The sequence below is a fragment of the Microcaecilia unicolor genome, chromosome 9 (assembly GCF_901765095.1).
Source record: "Microcaecilia unicolor chromosome 9, aMicUni1.1, whole genome shotgun sequence".
Taxonomy (NCBI): Eukaryota; Metazoa; Chordata; class Amphibia; order Gymnophiona; family Siphonopidae; genus Microcaecilia; species Microcaecilia unicolor.
The window spans coordinates 193,587,123-193,606,893 of NC_044039.1; the positions used below are offsets into that span (position 1 = coordinate 193,587,123).

At 44.2% G+C, this 19,771-nt stretch overlaps 1 protein-coding gene and 1 long non-coding RNA gene across 2 annotated transcripts; both read right to left on the reverse strand.

Moving 5' to 3' along the window:
- Positions 1-3,534: 3,534 nt before the first annotated feature.
- Positions 3,535-5,028, reverse strand: DIO3 (iodothyronine deiodinase 3). The gene has a single exon (XM_030215036.1). The coding sequence runs from the start codon at positions 4,907-4,909 to the stop codon at positions 4,106-4,108; it is 804 nt and encodes a 267-aa protein (XP_030070896.1). The 5' UTR covers positions 4,910-5,028; the 3' UTR covers positions 3,535-4,105.
- Positions 5,029-10,173: 5,145 nt separating this feature from the next.
- LOC115477905 lies at positions 10,174-18,998 on the reverse strand. Its single transcript, XR_003943397.1, has 3 exons — positions 18,161-18,998; positions 17,583-17,587; positions 10,174-10,185 (listed from the first exon to the last, which is right to left on the reverse strand). It is a non-coding gene; the product is annotated as an uncharacterized LOC115477905 (long non-coding RNA).
- Between the last annotated feature and the right edge of the window lie 773 nt (positions 18,999-19,771).

Below are 19,771 nucleotides of genomic sequence, written 5' to 3' on the forward strand. Positions count from 1 at the left end.
TCTCGAGGACCGGAGTTGCCTACCCCTGTCCTAGTTTGACATCTTTCTCCTTCCAAACTGGCTTCGTGCTACCTGGTGTTTAAAAGCAGCAAGTGGGAGGAGGTTTGTAATTCAGCTGTTCCACAGGCCAAAGCTCAAAACTCCGGCGCTGTACTGAATAGCGTCAGAACAGCACGCTGGAACAACTCCCTAATGCTCAATGCTAATGGTATGCAAATAAAGGTGCGCTGTTAGCACTGAGCATCAGGGAGCTGTTCCGGATTGTGCCAGGCACATGCGCTCAAGAGTTGTATGTCAAGCACAGTTCTCGTGTGCCTGCGCTGAGGCGTGGAGATGGAGCAAACTCTTAAGGGGGGAGGATTGTGGCTGGGGCATGCGCACAAGAGCTATGCAGGAACAAACCGCAAAAACCCATTTCTGATGTCTACAATTGTAACTCTTTTTAAAAATGAAAATAGAAGTGCAGTTTTTTTTTATCTTGCCAACCTTCATTTAAAAATTCTAGATTACCTCTTCCTTGTCATGCATCCAAGTCTTCTGTAATTACTAAACCCGCGAGCAGGTCTGAAGGGTGACCCTTAACGGAAGGACGAGGCTCCTCCTTTCCGGCGAGGGAGATAGGGGGAGGGCAAAAGAGGGTCAGGTGTGGAAGGGATTGGAGAGAGAGGCAGGTGGGGTCAAAAGGGGAAGTTATTTAAGGGATCAGGGCTCTTTTTTTCCCATGGAGGTGGCTTTCTTGCCCACCCTCCTGATAGTGCAGGTGGTGATGGGGGATGAGGGGCTTTGGGGGCATGATGATTGTTGCAGCAGGCTGGAGCTGAGCTACAAGGCCTCTGGCTCTGGGGGTAGTGCCAGAGTGTAATTGAAGGTCTGGTGACCTGGGTGATTAAACAGGCATGGAGGGGGTGGGGGGGGGGGGGGGGGAATGCCTGCTCCACAGGCCCTTGCTTAGCTGAGGTGGGGCTAGGGACAATTACACCACTTTGCTATTGGGGTGAGTGGTTATGGGTGTTATTGAAGCTGGGTGGCTTTGGGGCCAAAGTATAAGGTTGTTTTGTTCTTTCCAAGTTTTGTTGTTTACAATAAAGAAGCTGAGGCCTTTTGTTCATCCAAACCCTTGTATTTGTGTATTATTTGAAAATGGAGGGGTAAAATGGATGGGTAGGGGGTGAGGGGGGAAGGGTTCAAAATGGAGGGTTTTGGTGGGGTGTAAGGGTTATAGAGATAAATAAGGAAAGAGGGATCCCCGTCTCTGACGTTATGGGCCACAGAATGCTTCCAACGTGATCAAAAGTACGTATCCGTATGGTTCAGATTAAAATCTTGCCCCGATGCTCAAGGCAGTGCGTTCAAGAACTGTAAAGCCAGGTTTTCTGTGTTAGGGGCACCCTGCTTCAGGGCGCTGTTCTCCGAGCATCGCAAGGAATACAAAATGAACTAATTTAAATATCATTTTAATGCTATTAGCGCTTAATGATCACCACGTAGGGGACTCTGAGCATGGTGCGCTGGCAAGTGCAGGCACTAGTCTGACACTAATGGCCTCTGGCACCTGTGTTTGCTTCTGAGCATTGGGGCATCAGACCCCTAGGAGTAGTTATTTGAAATCTTACTGAAAAATGTTAATATTATCTAGCATAACAGCTAAGTACTTTGGCAGGTGGAGTCTGCATTCCTTTGAAAACACAATTAGCACTGGACAAAGCACGGACTTATGGCCAGATGCACTAAACTTAACGAGCCAGCAGTGTGGTTTTTAAGCCAGTTCTAGCCAGTCTAGCGAGCAAGTAGTAAAACAAGACATGCACAAAAGGGTTCTCCGAGCCAACGAAAACGGAATGCAAATGAGCTAATTAGTATTATAATGCACATGCAAGGCAGATGCACAGCCGTTTTCTGACTCCATGTACTGTGGAAAACCTAACGGGAGGTCTGCACCTCTCGTTGGGGCTGGCAGGACCCATGCAGAGGAGGACGCCTATCGCAAAAATCGGAAGAAAACCCCCCCACGTCCAAGTACTCGTCAGGGACGTCCTTTCAAGTGCCTAACACTTGGACGTCCTTCACTCAAAAAAAAAAAAAAGGACGTCCCTGATGAGTAATTGGACGTTTTTCCCTTCAGATTTTGTGATGGGTGTCCTTCTCCTGGACGTGCTTTTCTTATGTGCCCGAAATGACCACTGCCGAGAATTGGGGCGTGCGAGGACGCCCAAATCAAAACTATTTGGACGTCCCTTTTGATTATGCCCGGCCAGGTCTCTCTCAGCCAATCACAGCGCATTTAGCTGACACCAGTGACAGCTAAAGGCGCTGTGATTGGCTGAGAGACACCTGGAGGGACATAATCGAAAGGGATGCCCAAATAGTTTTGATTTGGATGTCTTCGCACGTCCTGATCCCTGATTCTCTCCGGCGTGGTCATTTCGGGCACGTCCAAGAGAAGGATGCCCATCACAAAATTGAAGAAAAAAAATGTCCAAGTGCTCGTCAGGGATGTCCTTTTTTTTTTTTGAGTGAAGGATGAGTATGAAGCCATCTTTGGCATGCGCAGAGCAGCTAGCATAACGCTTGGCTGCTCTGCGCATGCTCAGTTGGCTGACTGGCTTCCCCTCCTTAGGAAGAAAATCGCATGCAAATGAGCTAACAGTGAGCAGCTCATTTGCATGCGATTTCCTTCATGCATGCCCGTTTTTTACCGATTCGCTAAAAGGGATCGGTAAGGGAAGGGCTCTTTCCGTGGAGTTAGTGCATCTGGCTCCTAAATCGGTTTTAAAAATGTCTAAAATTAGAGCGAAAAAAAAAATGCATCTTTGACTAGGGCTGTCTGTACCGTGGCAAACTAAATTAGATGAAAAAGGAGGCTCATTCACTACCTGTCCTGAAGGTGGCACTATCATTTCATAATAAAGAAATCTAGGCGTGCCGACTTTGAACAGGTGATATCTCATGTGCCTTTAGTAGGAGGATTAAAAAGTGTTACCCAGCAAAAGACGATTGTTTACTTTCTAGGGCTGAGAGGTAATGCATCGCATCGGACATCCGGGTTGGATCTCATTAGAGAATAAGGCGCTATCGGTCTCCTGAGCCCTATTTTTCTAACACACGGAGTTTTGGTCTTATTGTAAGATGGAACTCTGCCGGTGCGAGGTGTATGGTAAGCATGTGGTAAACACCACACCAGCTACTTGAGGGGGCGAGTTATGTTTTTCTCTATACACAGAAATGTTTTGGATTTTCAGCAGCTGCTAGGCAAGTGAAAGTGGTTTACTTACTGCTGTGTCTTCTTCCTTCATGGCTATAGGATCTAACGCTATAACGTTTAGTTCCTTTCTTCACTCAGGAACACGCCCCTCTGCTCCTGGATGCAAAAGCTTTTAACGTTAGCACCCATGCCCTCCCCCCCCCCCCCCCCCAAATGAATGAAAGAAACACAGCAGGTGGGACTGGCACTATCTTACCCTATGATTTCAATCAAGCTAAGTAATCTAGCGCACTTTATTCCAGCCTTTTGTTTTACTTTACTATATGAAAATAAACATACAATTTACTTAACATTTTTGGAGTTTTTATTGTACAAAAAATTCATTAAAAAAAATTATTTACGCAGTTTACAAAAGTCATAAATAGGACACAGACTAGCGACGTTACTGGAACCTAGTATTTGATAACATCGGACTCGATCTTCTGGTCCAACCAGTTTAAAATCGGTCGTCATAAAAATACTAGAAGCACCAGTGAACATTATGCTATATACCGAACAAGTTTTACAACAAATTTTCTTGCACACAAAAAAAATAAAATAAAATAACATTCAGGAAGCAAAGCATAGGAACCCCCCCCCCCCCCCCATAAAATACTTTAACATGTAAAAGTACCAATATACAGTGGAAGTATAGTGAATACTGTAGCTCCGTTCGGCGATGCCGTATTAAAGATATAAAAACCAGCTTGTAAATCAACATGATTCGAATAGATATAGACACCACTTCCTGAACTAAACTCACGAGCTCATTGCCGCCTGTCAGCGGTTGTGGAAAAGATAATACTTTCTGGGACTGCAACGTAGTTTGCAGCGCTTTTTAATACTTTCCTTCAGAGCATGTGTTTAAAGTTGGACGGCAACGGCGCTGGGGGCGTGAGGCTGATTTCTGTATCGATTCAACCAGTTGCTCAGTTCCAGGATCTTGTAACCCTCTGGCCCCCTTCCTCCCTGGTAGATCACCTTCCCTTCTTGGACAACGTAAAGCCTTTCAAAGTAGGCTCCGTAGGCTGCATTGGAGCCATTAGTCATGGTGTCAACCACCACCGGACACCCGGGGACCCTCTGGTTCATCAACTGGGCGGCCTTCAGTCTGTCTTGAAGGCACTGGTGCTTTGGAATCTGATACGCCGCGTCGGTGCTCACCCAGCCGTCCGAGGGGTGGGCTTCCTCGATATAAACCAGGAGGAAATCCGCAATGTCAACGTGCTGAGCCGCCAGGCGCTGGAACGCCTGCAGGCGAGCCATGAAGGGGGGTCAGGTACAGCTTCCGAAGTTGAGGATCAGCGGTCGCTTCTCCGTGGCGTAGTCGAGGATCCTGGACTTTTTCAGCCCGTCCAGCTGGATGACCTCGGTGTTGGGGGCCGAGAAGCCCAAATAGGCGGATTTGAATAAGTCCAGTTTTTGCCCGTGCCAGACAGCTTTCAGGGACTGCAGGGTAAACATGCGGTTGGAGTCGGAGACACAGAGAGGAGGATCATCTGGTCCATGGCTTTGCTCCCTCATGGCCATCAAGACCTTCTTTCGGATGCACAGAAAGTCTAAGAGCCAGAGCATCAGAGCTGACAGCAGAAAGCGAGGTAGTAAGAGGCAGAAGGCGGCCACCTGTTTCAGAAGTTTCAGGGCGTGAAAGCCAATTAAGTGAAGCATTGCTACTTTTTTTTTTGAGGGCTGGAATCGTTCTGTCGCGCGCTCAGTCGCCCCTTTTCACTTTTTGTCTCGCGATGTCGGAGTCCTTTCTGTTGTTACTCGGGGTTCCTTTCCGCCTCTCTGATAATCCCGCTTCTCCTTGCCCCATTTTATAGTCTAGGATTTAAATGGAAAAAAAAAGAAGACTCCACCTCCAGCCGGGACCGCCCACTTTGTACTGGAGCCTGGGGATTACCTACACTACACTACACGCCAGTGACCTAAAGAACTGGATTGGAAAGATAAAGGCTGCGTGAAGTAAAAACGTCCTGTAGATCAGGGTGGGAGAGAAGTCACTTTCAAAGAGAGAGAGAGCAACAAGTCGAGATAGCAGAGTCCAGCGAGCACGAGGCGTATACACGGTGCAAAGTAAAAAAAAAATAAAAACAACAACTCAAATATTTAGCCAGATAGCAGTCATTTTCTTTTCAGTTCCGATTACATTGCACACCTAGAGCTAACACTGGCAAGCATTATTTTTTTGTTGGAGTGAAAGTTGATTAAAAACCAAACACACCTGCTTTCATAAGGGCACATGTGCTGCATTTAATATAGATTATTTCCTGTATTTCTAACTTGTGCTTGCCTTAAGATTTTAATTTGAAAGCTTCATTTATTTTGTTAAATTTTAAATAATGAGCCGAGCTCTCAGACGTGTTTTCCATATTTTAAGAAGAATCTAGGATTGCTGAGGTCTCATAAATGTGAAATTTACTGGAAATGGAGTTTATCGTTAAAGGTTACTTTTTTTTTTTTTTTGCGAAATAATGAACAAATGTTTGCTGATACTGTTCTACACTCCTGGTGATCTAAGGGTATGGATGAAAGATGTCGCAAAAGGTGGAAAGCATAGGTATTTTCAGTGCAGGAAGCTCGGTCTCACCTTTTCGTAACAAAAGGGAAATTAGAAACGAAAACTCCCAGTACTGACCTAAGTGTTCGGGAAACATGAAATGCAAAAAAAACCCAAAAACCTTTATCGTAAACCTGTTGCCTTCTGAAGAAAGGCTCGCAGAGAAGGTTTTTTTTGTGGCCACTAGGGGTAGCTGTTGCCCGAAGACTGATCGATTCGCACTAAAATTATTGTGAAAGCTGGGATGATAAGCAGGATTTTTTTTTAATCAGGTTGCAGGGATGTATTTGAACTTGTAATCTTACGTAACTTGTGCCAGTTCATTTAATACAGGAAACCGTTTCTTTTTTTTTTTTCTTTTCTTCCCAAGAGTTGCCAAATGTCAGTTCTTAATGCCAAAAACCACAAAAATACTTAGCTAGGTCAGGGCACATTGGAGGTGAAAATATAGCTATCAACATTTTTCAATTTCTGGCGCTGACTAGTTATAGGAAGCAAAAATAAAATAAAATTTTACAGCTCTAGCAAGTTATAAAGAAAATCTTAATTTTATGGACGGGATTTAGAGTTCTGCTTGTACAGTCACGTCATTTATTGTTGAAATAGTTTTGGACACAACAGTAGGTGTTTCCCCCCAACTGCTGAACGTGTGACTCAGTGCATAGTGCTGGACGTTTTCTAAGGACATGCTTTTAGAGGACTCCTTTAATTTTCACTGAGCACAAGCATAATGCTCACCTTTTCTACTGTCTTCCATAGGAGATAGCACTGTATGTGTTGTGGGTGCTTAAGCCCTCCCCCCACCCCAATATATATATATTTTTTAGTATTGAGCAAATGCCTTCACTTTGTCCAAGTATGAGTAATGTGTGATGGGTTCAGCTCTCCCAATCTCATTTGCTGTCTTCTTTTTTTTTTTTGAAAGTATCTTTATTAAGTCAAAGTGTCATGAACATACAATAACTCAAAGAGCCACCCCAGTGTGCTCCAAAATGTGTAGCTTCACTACTACATATAACATCGAACTACTGCCAACTGTACATCTAACAAAAATAGCAACCGTAAATTCTCACCTTTGACTCACTTTTTCCAATCTAACCTCTTACCCTTAACAATCACATTTAACTGGATGGACCGTGCAGGTCTTTTTCTGCTGTCATCTACTATGTTACTATGTAACTATCATCCCCCCTCCCTACTACCCCCCTCCCCCCTGTCCACTTGTAAGTCTAGGAAGCTTACTCTTTCTCCAAACCCCTCACACAGTCTTAAGAACCCTAATATTATTTACTGGTAAACAATATAGAAAAGATTACTTGGAGTGCACTCGCCAGCCATCCCAAGGCAGATCATAAGGTGGTGCCTTATAACACTGATGTATAATAATTTTATTTGACTTTTTTTTGGACCTGGCAGTTTCCTCAGAGGCTGATTTACCAATAGGTAGAATAGGCAAGTGCCTACGAATAGTTAACTAGTTGTGTGAATCACTTGTTTTATATCATGGGCTATGGCACCATCATGTTAGGGGAGAGGAAGGTCACTTGGCTAGCTACATGCTTCTGGGAGGCACTTTAAAGGGGCCTTAGCAGACCATTAGTTTTTTCTTCCCCCCCCCACCCTCCTGTAGGCCCCCTAGTGTCTAGTGGGGTTGGAGCAGGAGCCATCTTCAGTTGCTCCTACCCTTAGCTAGCTCCAGGTTCAAAATAATCTAGTGACCCCTAGTGGTAGTCTTATGGTACTACAGCTAAGGGTCAAGCTGATGTATGAAGGCTTTTTGATCTCTAGTGATACTACTATGAGACGTCTGCTAGGGAGTTGTGGCTACCATTATGAAGCTGGGGCTAGGAAGGCCCTGAACCCACTAGACAACAGGAAACCCTTAAGGGGGCTTACAGAGGGTGGGGGCATCTACTTAGTGGGGTCTGCTCGAGGGGGAAGCTCTTAAGGGGGGTTGTGTTTGGATGGGGGATCCTAGGTGGTATGGGGGACCAGGGCGGGGTCTGGGAGATTGTGTTTGGGTGGAGGAACATAACAACATAATAATTTATTTATAGAGCCTGCAGTACCTCGCAGTTCAATGTGGATTACAAAACAAGGAGCTGGACAAGCTAGGATAAATTAATGACAATTAAAGAAACATAATCAGTAAAATTAATACATTCAATGCCTAACAAAATTTTTAAACAAGGATGTTTTAAGCAAATGTCTAAAATTCACATGCCCCAATGCCTGTAAAAGCATAGAAGAAACCTCTTTACCAAATTTAGCTGCCTGAAAAAAGAACAAAGGATCTTTCTTCTTTTACCTTTCATAGATGGATAGGTAAACAAATGAATTATTCAAGATGGCCTAACTGAACTTATTTGTTTATTCTCAAATGATTGGAATTATTTTTTAAGGAGTTTTTTTTGCTGATGATGAAGCAGTTCTGCTCCCGTGGCTTTTGGCTGGGAGCTTCTTGAGGTTTTTTTCCTCCTTATTTTGAAAATACCCACTTACTGCTCAGGTTCTGTAGAGAATCTTTTTTTTTTTTTTTAAATCCTTTGAGATTCTCTTCCTCATATATTTGTAGTTAATATCTAGATTTTGGTTTGGAGGATATAATGGCTGTACAATCCTGGAAAACGGGACACAGTTTTTCTTCAGAGCATGTTTCTGACACGCTCAAAGGGCCTTCTTTAATGCAAATGGATCCTTCAATGGCTCTTTCTATTTCATGATCAGCTGTCTCTAGCCTGATGAAGCGACTGGACAGAGCAGAGTTGCGTGGAGCAACATTGATTGATTATTGTACAAAGGAATTTCTACCAAGAGGAATACACATAGTTAAACCACCTAAGATGTTTCTGGATGGTGCGGAGTTTCCATCTCAATGGGCAGGCATTTTAAATAAGTGCTGATTGGACCTTATGGTATTGATTATAGACAAAACCAGAGAGATGGCTATGTCGATCAATACCGAGATAGAGAAAGCTCTCAAAAGAATGCAGAGTGCACTTGACACTTTTAATAAACAACATGAAGAGTTAAAGATCAAAATAGAATCTTTCAAATACTCTTTGCAGGAATCCAAGATTAAGAAATTTCAAAGAGATGAGAAAGACTATGAAAAGAAAATAGTTTTCCGTGGTTAAATAAGGTTAATGACAATGTGAGACCACCATTTGAAGGAGAAGAAGGTGATCGTTCAGATTTAAGTTCCTCAGGCTCGGATGATACCTCTTTTTTAGAGGAAGGCTGCGGAAGGAAAGGCTGAGGTCGGAGTGGCCACTCCAGAAGAGGCAGGAGAGGTATGCAACTAATGGATAAACAGGGTCTCCCTATCAGGCAGGGGCATCCACAGACTCGGTCACAACACTGAATAGTTCTACTATAATAAATTTATCCTCACATACCCTTTCAGCACCTGAATTGATGATCCTTTCCAAAGGCCTCTCCTTTTTACCATCACAAAGATATGATATGTTTCAGTGTTATGTTGATCTTGACAGATTTATTTGTAAATTACAGATCAGAATATTTTTTGCACAATGAGATGATCAAGTGTTAGATTGGTCCAGGGTTAAACCTAAGTCAACCTGGGTACCCCCTTGTCCTCTGGATCCTACTTTATCCATTTTTAGACAAGTGATTCTGAGAGATCTGGAGAACATGGAACAAGCCACAGTGGATCACCATAGTAATCTCTCCATGATTGAGTATGGAGCCCTGGATGGGTTGAAAGATAATGCTCAGATTGTCGCTCTGCATATGATGAAGAAGTGTTTCAACAGCTTGGCAATGCATTAGATTGTGTTGAATTAAAGGAGGATCCTACTTCAGTATTGAGAGAGTGGATCCTCCATTTAATAGGAGAAGCATATTCCAATAATTTAATAACTCAGAAGGAGTTTCAATTTTTGAATGGAGAATTCTATAGGATACCAGTGTTCTATACGCTTCCCAAGGTCCACAAGACTCTACTAAACCCTCAAGGATACCCTATTGTTTCTGGTCGGGGGTCACTTTTAGAACCCCTCTTGATATATGTGGACACTTTTTTTTTACATCCATTGGTGTCTACAGGGAAGTCATATATCAAAGATTCTACATATTTTATGAGTTATTTACAAGGCTGGGAAGGGTCACTGGAAGGTTATTTATTGGTGACGCTGGATGTGGTTTCGCTTTACACTGCTATCCACCAGGATGAAGCCTTAGGAGTGCTTGAATGGTTTTGGAACAGCGGGGAAATCAGGACACCCCTACATCCTTTATTATTAATCTGGCATCTATTGCAATAAAACAAATTTTTTTCAATACAGGGGGAGGATATTTCAGCAAATAATGGGAGTCAGCATGGGTGCCACGATGGCACCCTCTGTGGCTAATTTCTTTATGTCTCGTTTTGAGAATAAACACATTTATTCTAGCCTGTTTTTATTAAACAGGCTGATGTATATCAGAATATGGGTATGTTTTATTGATGACATATTTATGTTGTGGCAAGCAGATAAGGTTTGCTTGCCCAGTTTGTAGAGTATTTGAATATATGCCATCAAGTTCACAGTGCAATGTGATGAAGAGAAAATCACATATTTGGATGTGAAGGTACAGAAGAAAGCAGTTAATTTCACTATCGCAAACACACTGATGTGAATACTTTTTTAGACTACTCTAGTTGTCACCCAAGAGCCTTAAAAGACAGTCTTCCCTTCTCACAGCTCTTGAGATATTGACGGATCTGTTCAGAAGACAGGGAGTTTCGATATCAAGCACGTGGTTTTTGTGAAAAGCTTTTGGCCCATGGGTATCCTAGAAGGGTGGTTTTAAATGCTTATCGCCATGCTAAATACAATAACAGAGATCTTTTGTTGCAACCCTGGTCTCAAGTTTTAGAAGAGGAAGAAGTGGTCCAGACTTGTGTACTGAGATACACTTCTAAGAACTGTGAAGTGACCCGTATTTTGAAAAGACCCATATTGTGAAGTGACCCATATTTTGAAGATGTTGCCTTTCTTCTCTCATTCTAGAGTGCGGTTTGCGTACAGCAGATGTAAGAATTTGAAAGAGTTGTTAAGCCTTTCTATGTTGGCAGAAGTGGGACTGGAAATGTCAGAATTAATTTAGAGGACACAAAAAATGTAATGAATGTAGCATGTGCTCACTTATGTTAGAGATGAACACATTTAAACATCCTTCTACTGAAGAAGAATACACTTTATTTGTCAACACCACGTGTAAATCAGTTCATCTGATTTATTGTATTATTTGCCCGTGTGAGAAGCTATACATGGGTCAGACTTCTCGACAATTGTCCACTCGTCTGGTGGAGCATAAGAGTGCCATTAAAACTCAAAAGATAACATCACCTTTAGCGAGTCATGCATGTCAGCACCTGTTTGCGACTCTATGATGTCTGGTGCTCCAACAGATTGATACATCTAAAAGAGGCAGTGATAGACGGTGCATATTACTGCAGAAGGAGCAACAATGGATCTTTAGACTTAATGCACTGATTCTGCAAGGCCTTAATGCTAAACTTGAATGGTGTCATTTTTTCTGACCTATTCTTATTGGATGGGTTTATGGACTGGCTCGGAAAGAGATTGGATAGTGCCGTCCTAGGCGTCTGATGTCAGGCTTTTTATGGGGGCCGCAATTTTTCCAGGACAGCCTTTTGAGTCCTGTCAAATTTGGAATGGAGTTTAGGTGAGCAATAGTGAGTGAGTGAAAAGCTGGATGTAATGAAGATTGTGAGACTTCTTGTCTTTGATTTTTTTTTTTCTTTGTTTCTACAGATTTTTTCGGCCGTTTGACCTTATGCAGCTTGACGAAACACTGGCCACTGTTGGTCATGGTCTGCCTGTTGGAGGAAGGAAAAGTAATCACAGCTAAGTACTGCTAGCTGTTTAGATTGTTTTGAAGAACTGTTTGGAATATTTTGAACAGTTGTTTATTCTCAAATTATTGGAATTATTTTTTTTAAGGAGGTTTTTTTTTTTTGCCAGTGATGAAGCAGTCCTGCTCCTGTGGCTTTTGGCTGGGAGCTTCTTGAGGCTTTTTCCTCCTTATTTTGAAAATACCCACTTACTGCACAGGTTCCGTAGGGAATCTTTTTGTTTTTTTGGTTTGAACCAATGAACCTTGGCATAATAAGCAGAAAGCCGGTCCAGCTGCTCAAGGAGAAAATCAGTCTCAGTGCTGTGCTCTGAGTCGTCTACAACTTTCTCAACAATGAACTAGGTGGGAAGGGGGACCAGGGATCTGGGGTTTGTGTTTGTATGGTGGAACCTGGGTGGGAGGGGGGACCAGGTGCCTCTGGAAAGCTTTGGGCTATGGCTTTGCAGTCTGATATTGATGGGAGACATGAAGAATGCAGCTTGCAAGGTTTATTGCAAATTGTGTTCTTTTTGTACCGTTGGAGTCAGCAACCTATGGTAATGAATTACCACAGATTTGTGAACCTCACGATAAATTAAGAATCTGTAAAAGGCCACCTTTTACTACACCTTAATAACTATCCCTATAGAAATGTATATTGCATAATGTCTAAATTGAGATTTACACAAAGCTGGGATATACACCTCTAAAACTGAAAAATATACAAGTGGGTGTGGTCTGGGCATGTTTTGGGGTGTACTAGGGAGGCCTTAAAACTGTAGTCTCCATTTCAGAAAGGGAATGAACATTTACCTCCCCCTCCCCCCAAATCCCTATTGGGATTTACACCACCTACCTAGGATGTTTAGGTTTCAGGGAAGCACTCCACTGGAGCGATTAGGGGAGGTCACCCTCTTAATCTCCTAGTGTAGGGTTGTCTAACCTTTTTCTATCGGGGGCTACATTTTATATTTTGTAACATTTCGAAGGGCCAAAACACACATGTGCACACGCACTCATTCTCTCTTTCTGAGAATCACATATGTGCCCCCCCTCCATCATCCATTCTCTCTCTCTCTTTCCCTCATTTGTGCCCCCCTGCCTTTATCCATTCTCTCTCTCTCTCTCTCATAGGCAAACCTCCCCTCCCCCCGCCTTCACCCATCTTCGGTTCATTTTTATGGTAGTTGAGCATAAAGTAGCAGAGGAAGATAAAGCTGAAAAAAACCCAGTGTCCTCTTTTTTTTTTTTTAGTTGGACTCATTGTGCCTCACCTGGCTTCAACTGCAAAAGTCCTCTTGTGAGATCCCTGCTTCCCTGCTGTGACTCTAACGTTGAGCTTGAGCTGCATGGCACCGGAAGTTTGGGTTGTTCTTGCGGTATCAAGTCTCATGAAACTTGTAGCCGCAGGACCAACCAGAACTTCCAGTGCTGTGTGGCTCAAGCTCAGCTAGAACAGTTGTGGCAGGAACACAGGGATCTCCGAGGAATCTATGTTTCTACAGAGCTTCTGCGGGCCAGAAAAATTAAGTTGGCAGGCTGGATTTTGGCCAAGACTGTCCTAGTGGTTGATGTCTCCCCCAAAGGAGAAACTGGAAAGGCATACTTGGCTCTGTAACAGGTTCAAGAAAAATACATGCTTATGTTTCTAAAATGGCTAAAATGAACATTTAAGGGGCAAATCTATAACATGATGCCTAATGTTAGCCACCAAGTGCATGTATATGTTATACAATAATAGCACTTCTGCACATTAGAGGTGCCAGTAATTGGCAGTTACCACTCTACTCATCTCTCCCTACACTCCTCCCTGGGAACTCCATTCACTGGATAAATCTCTCTTATCTGCACCCTTCTCCTCCACCGCTAACTCCAGACTCTGTTCCTTTTATCTTGCTGCACCATATGCCTGGAATAGACTTCCTGACCTGGTGCATCAAGCTCCAACTCTGGTCATCTTCAAAATCTAGGCTAAAAGCCCACCTTTTTGATGCTGCTTTTAACTCCTAACCCATACTCACTTGTTTAGTACCCATGTTTTATCATTCCTACCTTAGTAATTCACTTATCTCTTATTTGTCCTGTTTGTCTGTCCTAATTAGATTGTAAGCTCTGTTGAGCAGGGCAGTGGCGTAGCCATAGGTGGGCCTGGGTGGGCCGGGGCCCACTCACTTAGGGTTCAGGCCCATCCAACAGTAGCACATGGTAATGAAAATGCTGCGCTCCACAATACTGGCACCTTCGTATGCTCAGTTTTCAGCGCATGCCTGCTGCAGACTACCAAGGTGGAGACTGGAGAGAAGCATTTTCCCACCAGCTGAGATATTTTTTTGATGTGGGGGTGGGGGAGAGAACATTTGGTGCCCACCCACTTCTTGCCTAGGCCCACCCAAAATCTGCTGTCTGGCTACACCCCTGGAGCAGGGACTGTCTCTTAAAGTCCAGTGTACAGCGCTACATATGTCTAGTACTGCTATAGAAATGAGTATTAGTAGTAGTAGTTACCTGCATAAGTGGTAACTGCTCTTCTATAACTTACATGCCAAAGTTGCTTAACCCCAGATTCTAAATATGGCACCCAAAGTTGTGCAACCAACTTTAGACATGCTTCCGAGATGCACACACAAATAAATTGGATAATGAGCTCTGAACCTTCAATAATTGGTTGATAACAGCCAATTAGTTAATTGGCAATTAGTAAAACTTGTGCACACATCTGGATGTGTGCTATTCTATGAGGCATGGCACCTAACTCCCATGTCATGTATCTCAAAAGGGGGCATGGCCATGGGCATGTTGGGGGTGTTCTGAAAAGTTGCATGTGAAATTACATAATACTGCCTAATTGCACCTAGCTTGGGTGCCAGCATTTACACCAGGTTTCAGCAGGTGTAAGTCTGGCGCCCGAAAGTTAGGCGTGGGATCTGCGCTAAACGGTATTCTATATAAGGCGTATACCCTTTATAGAATAGCCCTTAGTGCTGAATTCTTTTCAGTGCCTATGTTTTGGTGCTGTTTATTGAATTTCTTCCTTAGTGTGTAAGGGCAAGGAGGCATACACGTGGCTGGAGCAGACCGTAGGCGTGCTGCCGAGCTATGTATGCAACTTATAGAATACTATCAGTTGCATGCATTGCACCAACTAATGCCAGTCAATGTGACTTTGCGCTAGTATTGTGGAGGAGTGGCCTAGTGGTTAGGGTGGTGGACTTTGGTCCTGGGGAACTGAGGAACTGAGTTCGATTCCCGGCACAGGCAGCTCCTTGTGACTCTGGGCAAGTCACTTAACCCTCCATTGCCTGCCGCATTGAGCCTGCCATGAGTGGGAAAGCACGCGGGGTACAAATGTAATAAAAAAAAAATATATATATTGTATAACATCTTAGGCACACCCTGAAGCAGTTATAGAAGTGATGTTAAGCACACACCATTGTAGGTGCCAAGTCACAGAATTGCCCTATTGCCAGTGGTGTAGCAAGGGCGGGGCGGTGCGCCCCGGGTGTCATCGGGTGAGGGTGTGTGCTCTGCTAGCGAATCCCTACCAGCTCCATCCACCCGGCAGCTGTGTGGTGCGGTGCCTCGCGTCTGCGCTGCTGTAAGAGAAGAAAATCGCCTCGTCAGCCCTTCCCTCACTCTGTCCCGCCCTTGAGAAAATAGGATGCTACATCAGAGGGCAGGACACAGTGAGGGAAGGGCCGACGACGAGGTGATTTTCTTCTTTTACAGCAGCACAGAGTCGCGTGAGGCGCCAGGTGGATGGAGCTGGTAGACAGGTGGGGACTGGGTCGGGGGGGGGGGGGGGGGTGCCATGTTGCCCTGCAGCCGGGGGGGGGGGGGGGGTACGCGCAGCAGCGATCCGCCTCGGGTGGCAGTGAACCACAGAATGCCACTGCCTATTGCCTCACTTAAATGTCTGTTGCTATTTCATAACATAAATATTTATGTGCTTGCTTTGACCTGTTCATATTTTAGACATTTATAATTCTAAAATGGGTAGTCCTGCCGCATGTAACTGATGCATAAATGTCCATTTCTATTTATAAGAAGTAAATAAACCCTACGTTGGCAGATCCTGTTCAAAAATGCTAGTGGAATTTGAGACGTCCTGACCCGGGCGTTTCAATTTTGATTTGTATGGCCTTTCTGAAATGCTGCTCCACATTTCATCTGCCATTTGGATGCCCAGTAATCTAGTCTACCAAAGTCCTTCTGCCTTTTTGACTTCATGATGACCTAATGGTCCTCACTCCCACACAGGTATTCTGCTTCTATTGTACCTGTGAGAGTTTTTTTTTTAATATTTTTACCTCTTTCGCAAGCTTCTTTTTGCCTCTAACTTGCCAGTGCTTATGCTGCTGCCTGTTTTCTTCATTCAAATGCACCCATCATCATTACTGAAATTCTGTAATGTAAATCCAAACTAGTTGATATGCTTATACATGTAGACCTGCAATGTATATTGATGACTGCCTAACTAAGTGGCAACAGGAGGGAAAGGAGTTACCAGAATCCTGCTCACCAGCCGTTCCATGAGCCCCCCCTCCCCGGTCTACAGCCAATGCTGATAGTCGCCAGGCAGTCATAGTTTATTCCTTGAATAAAGAGTGGAGGAAATACCAAAACCTGTTTTTATTTCAACAAGGCTCAACATAGTATTTAGCCTTGCTGCAGACTAAACAAGCATCTCTAGGTACCCTCAGAAGTACTGACTGGAATCAAACTGGGTTAGACTGGCAGGGAGGAGCCATACACCATGGAAATTATGACCCAAAATCTCCTGTGCAGGCCCTTGGGATGATTAAATTTAGGAGCTCTGTCTTCACTTTACTCTTATAACAGGCTTACCAAGATCAATGGGCCACAGTCAATTCCATCAACACCAACTTGCTGAGGTTATATGGCTTCCCAGGGCCAGTGCAAGAATACTGGGTACACTATGCAAATTGATGTCAACCTTTCCAGTGAGCTACTGTGTCTGTGTTTTTTTCCCACCTAGTCCTACATTTAAGTCCCACTTTTCAGCCCCTGCTAACTTATACAATGAGGCCCACAATGAGTTTCTGCACCACATCACTCCACATCCCACAGAACCCCTCCCCATGCAAATCTTCAGCCTTGTTTTTGACCTGCCCATTCCAATTTAGTTATTAAAACTCTCCATGACTTTCTCCTTGTCTTTAAGGCCACCACTGCAAACATGTCTGGTCATGGGGCCAATAGTTTTGATGTTGATCATGTGATGCAGGAGTCGCCTGCTGCCCTACCCAGTTGAATTCTGTCTTTGGCTGGTGACATCATGGGATCCCAACTTCCATGATGCTCCATGCAGTTGGCCCTTGTGCTATTTTGCTGTCTCCCAAATTCTGGCATTCTAGGCTACTGCCTGGTTCTCCTAGTGGTAGGTCCAGTCATCTCTGTCTTCCATGCTATAGTAAAGTTACTACTGAGCTGGTTGATTGCTGGATCTCTGTTGAAATAAGGACCTGTGGAACTGAAAATCCTTCCTTTGGAGGCATACCTGGGAGCACACATAGAGCTCTTGACTATCTGACTTACCCAATTTCTTCATTTGTCATCATTCTAGGACTTCTATTGTTCACAAGTGCAACCCATACATGGAGTGGGCTAGTGCGAAGTGACAATATCATGTTTTTGTGTCCCACTGTCTCAGACAAGCAAGGAGAATATTCCCTGAAGGCGCATGGCCATCCTTAAAAATTCATATCTAACCAGGTCTGGATTATACTCAGGCCTACCAGGTGTGTGCCTAAATAAACACAATTTCTGGCATGGAAAATTCTCTATCCTGTGACCCACCAAATCTGACATGGACCTCAGAATCTTATCTTCCCACAGCATCACTGTTGCTCCCTCAACCCTTGTGTCATGGCCTCAGGCCGTTTCCCGTGCCATGACTTATCCTCAGCGGAGATCAGGGTCGGGGTCCACGATCTCTATGAGGAGTTCTAGGTCCGGATGTTTGGTGCAGCAGGGCCAGCAGCTGGAGACCTATGGAGGCACCCAGGATTGACATCATGGACCTAGACCTATTTAAGGCAGCCCTGGACTCTCCAGAGCTGCCTTCACAACAGGTCACCTAGTTGGTTCCAGAGTGTTTGTCCCCCTGCTTGCCTTGCCTTCAGCTCTTGCCTTGCCTGACCTCCAGCCTTGCCTTCTGGCTCCTACTTTGCCTCCCAGCCTTGCCTTGCCTGCCTCCAGTCCAGCTTGCCTGCCTTGTCTGTCTCCAGTCCAGCTTGCTTGCCTTGCCTTCAGCTCTTGCCTTGCCTGACTTCCAGCCTTGCCTTCTGGTTCCTGCCTTGCCTCCTTGCCCTGCCTCCAGTCCAGCTTGCCTGCCTAGTTTGTCTCCAGTCAGCCTTGCTGCGTCTGTCTTGTATCCTACCTACTTGCTTAGCCCTATCTCCTACTCCAGTCAAGCCTTCAGTCCCAGCTGTGCCTTGTCTCCAGTTCCTGCTGAGTCTAGTGCCTAATCCTACCCATAGGAGCTGACTTTGTGGGTGCTGTTTGCTTGAGCACCCCAAGTATTGAGAAAATTCTTTGTATGTGTCTAAGGAAGGGTTATTTCTACTGGGCTTAACAGCCCCAATAATTTTGAAAATTTACCTCCTATGATCCTACCTGTCTTGTGCCTAGCTCTGGTAACTTACCGGCCATCAGTTGGGGCCCAGCTAATCCTCAGGTTGACCAGGCAAGACCAACCCAGCTGCAGCCCAAGGGCTCACCTTCCAAGTTGTGACACCTTGGACTTCTGCTTCAACAACATTATCCTTCACTCCAGCAAGAAGCCTACCCACTGTATTATGAGGATTGTACTGCTGGAGCAGATATTTGAAGCGTATGAGAAACAGCAGGAACAGTTTCAATGTGGGAAATGCAAAATAGTACTGAGAGTCTAAGGATGAGGGCAACAGAAATCTACCACCAGATCTGCTGTGTTTCTTGCTTTGAAAATATGAGGCAGTCTGGGATGTCTTAGAGAAGTACAGTTTTGACCAGCCTCCCCCTCACAGGGATTATGATTGTGCAATTGGCCTGGTGCCAGACACCGGAATATTATATGGTCACCTATATACTTGAATGTCAGTTTGCTTCCTAACAATATTACTTGCAGGAGATCCTGTAGAAAGGATTCATATTGAGGTCCATCACACTGGCTGGTATACCATGTCCTTTATTAAAAGGAAATACTGCAGTATCCAACTGTGTATGAACCAGTGAGTCCTGAACTGAATCACTATCTGGAACTGGGAAACAAAGATATACCAGGGGCAATGTTCCTTTTCCTTTTGAGCGTGGAAATGAAAACCTCTAATGTGGCCATAGGAGCAGTACTGTCTGAGTGATAACAGGTTCTCCAGGACTTTCATCCCTGTGTCTATATGTTCAGGAAACTTTCACCTGGAGGCCTGATATGGAGGGTATATGCATAGAGTGGGTAATGTTCAAAGTAATTTATGTTGGTAAATCGACTGCCTGCTTTCAAATTGGCTCCAACTGTGTATGAACCAGTGAGTCCTGAACTGAATCACTATCTGGAACTGGGAAACAAAGATATACCAGGGGCAATGTTCCTTTTCCTTTTGAGCGTGGAAATGAAAACCTCTAATGTGGCCATAGGAGCAGTACTGTCTGAGTGATAACAGGCTCTCCAGGACTTTCATCCCTGTGTCTATATGTTCAGGAAACTTTCACCTGGAGGCCTGATATGGAGGGTATATGCATAGAGTGGGTAATGTTCAAAGTAATTTATGTTGGTAAATCGACTGCCTGCTTTCAAATTGGCTATCCACAATATAAAGGGCTTTTAATCATATTTGATCATGTTTCAAGGGGTGTGTGTTAGATGGGATCAGAAATAGCTAGGCTGCAATTTAAAATATACCTGTTATTGTACTGTGAAGTTTTTATGCATCCAAAACAAAGGGTTCTTTGCTTCTGCAGCTAGTTTCAAAGGAAAGTCTATGTGTTTTCCTTTAAGATTTGGAACAGAGGGCATGGGTAAAAAGCTATAGGCTTTACACCAAAAGTGGACAGTTTGAAAATTGCCCCCTAAAGAATTAAAAAGGAGCTTGCTGTGGTACTCATTC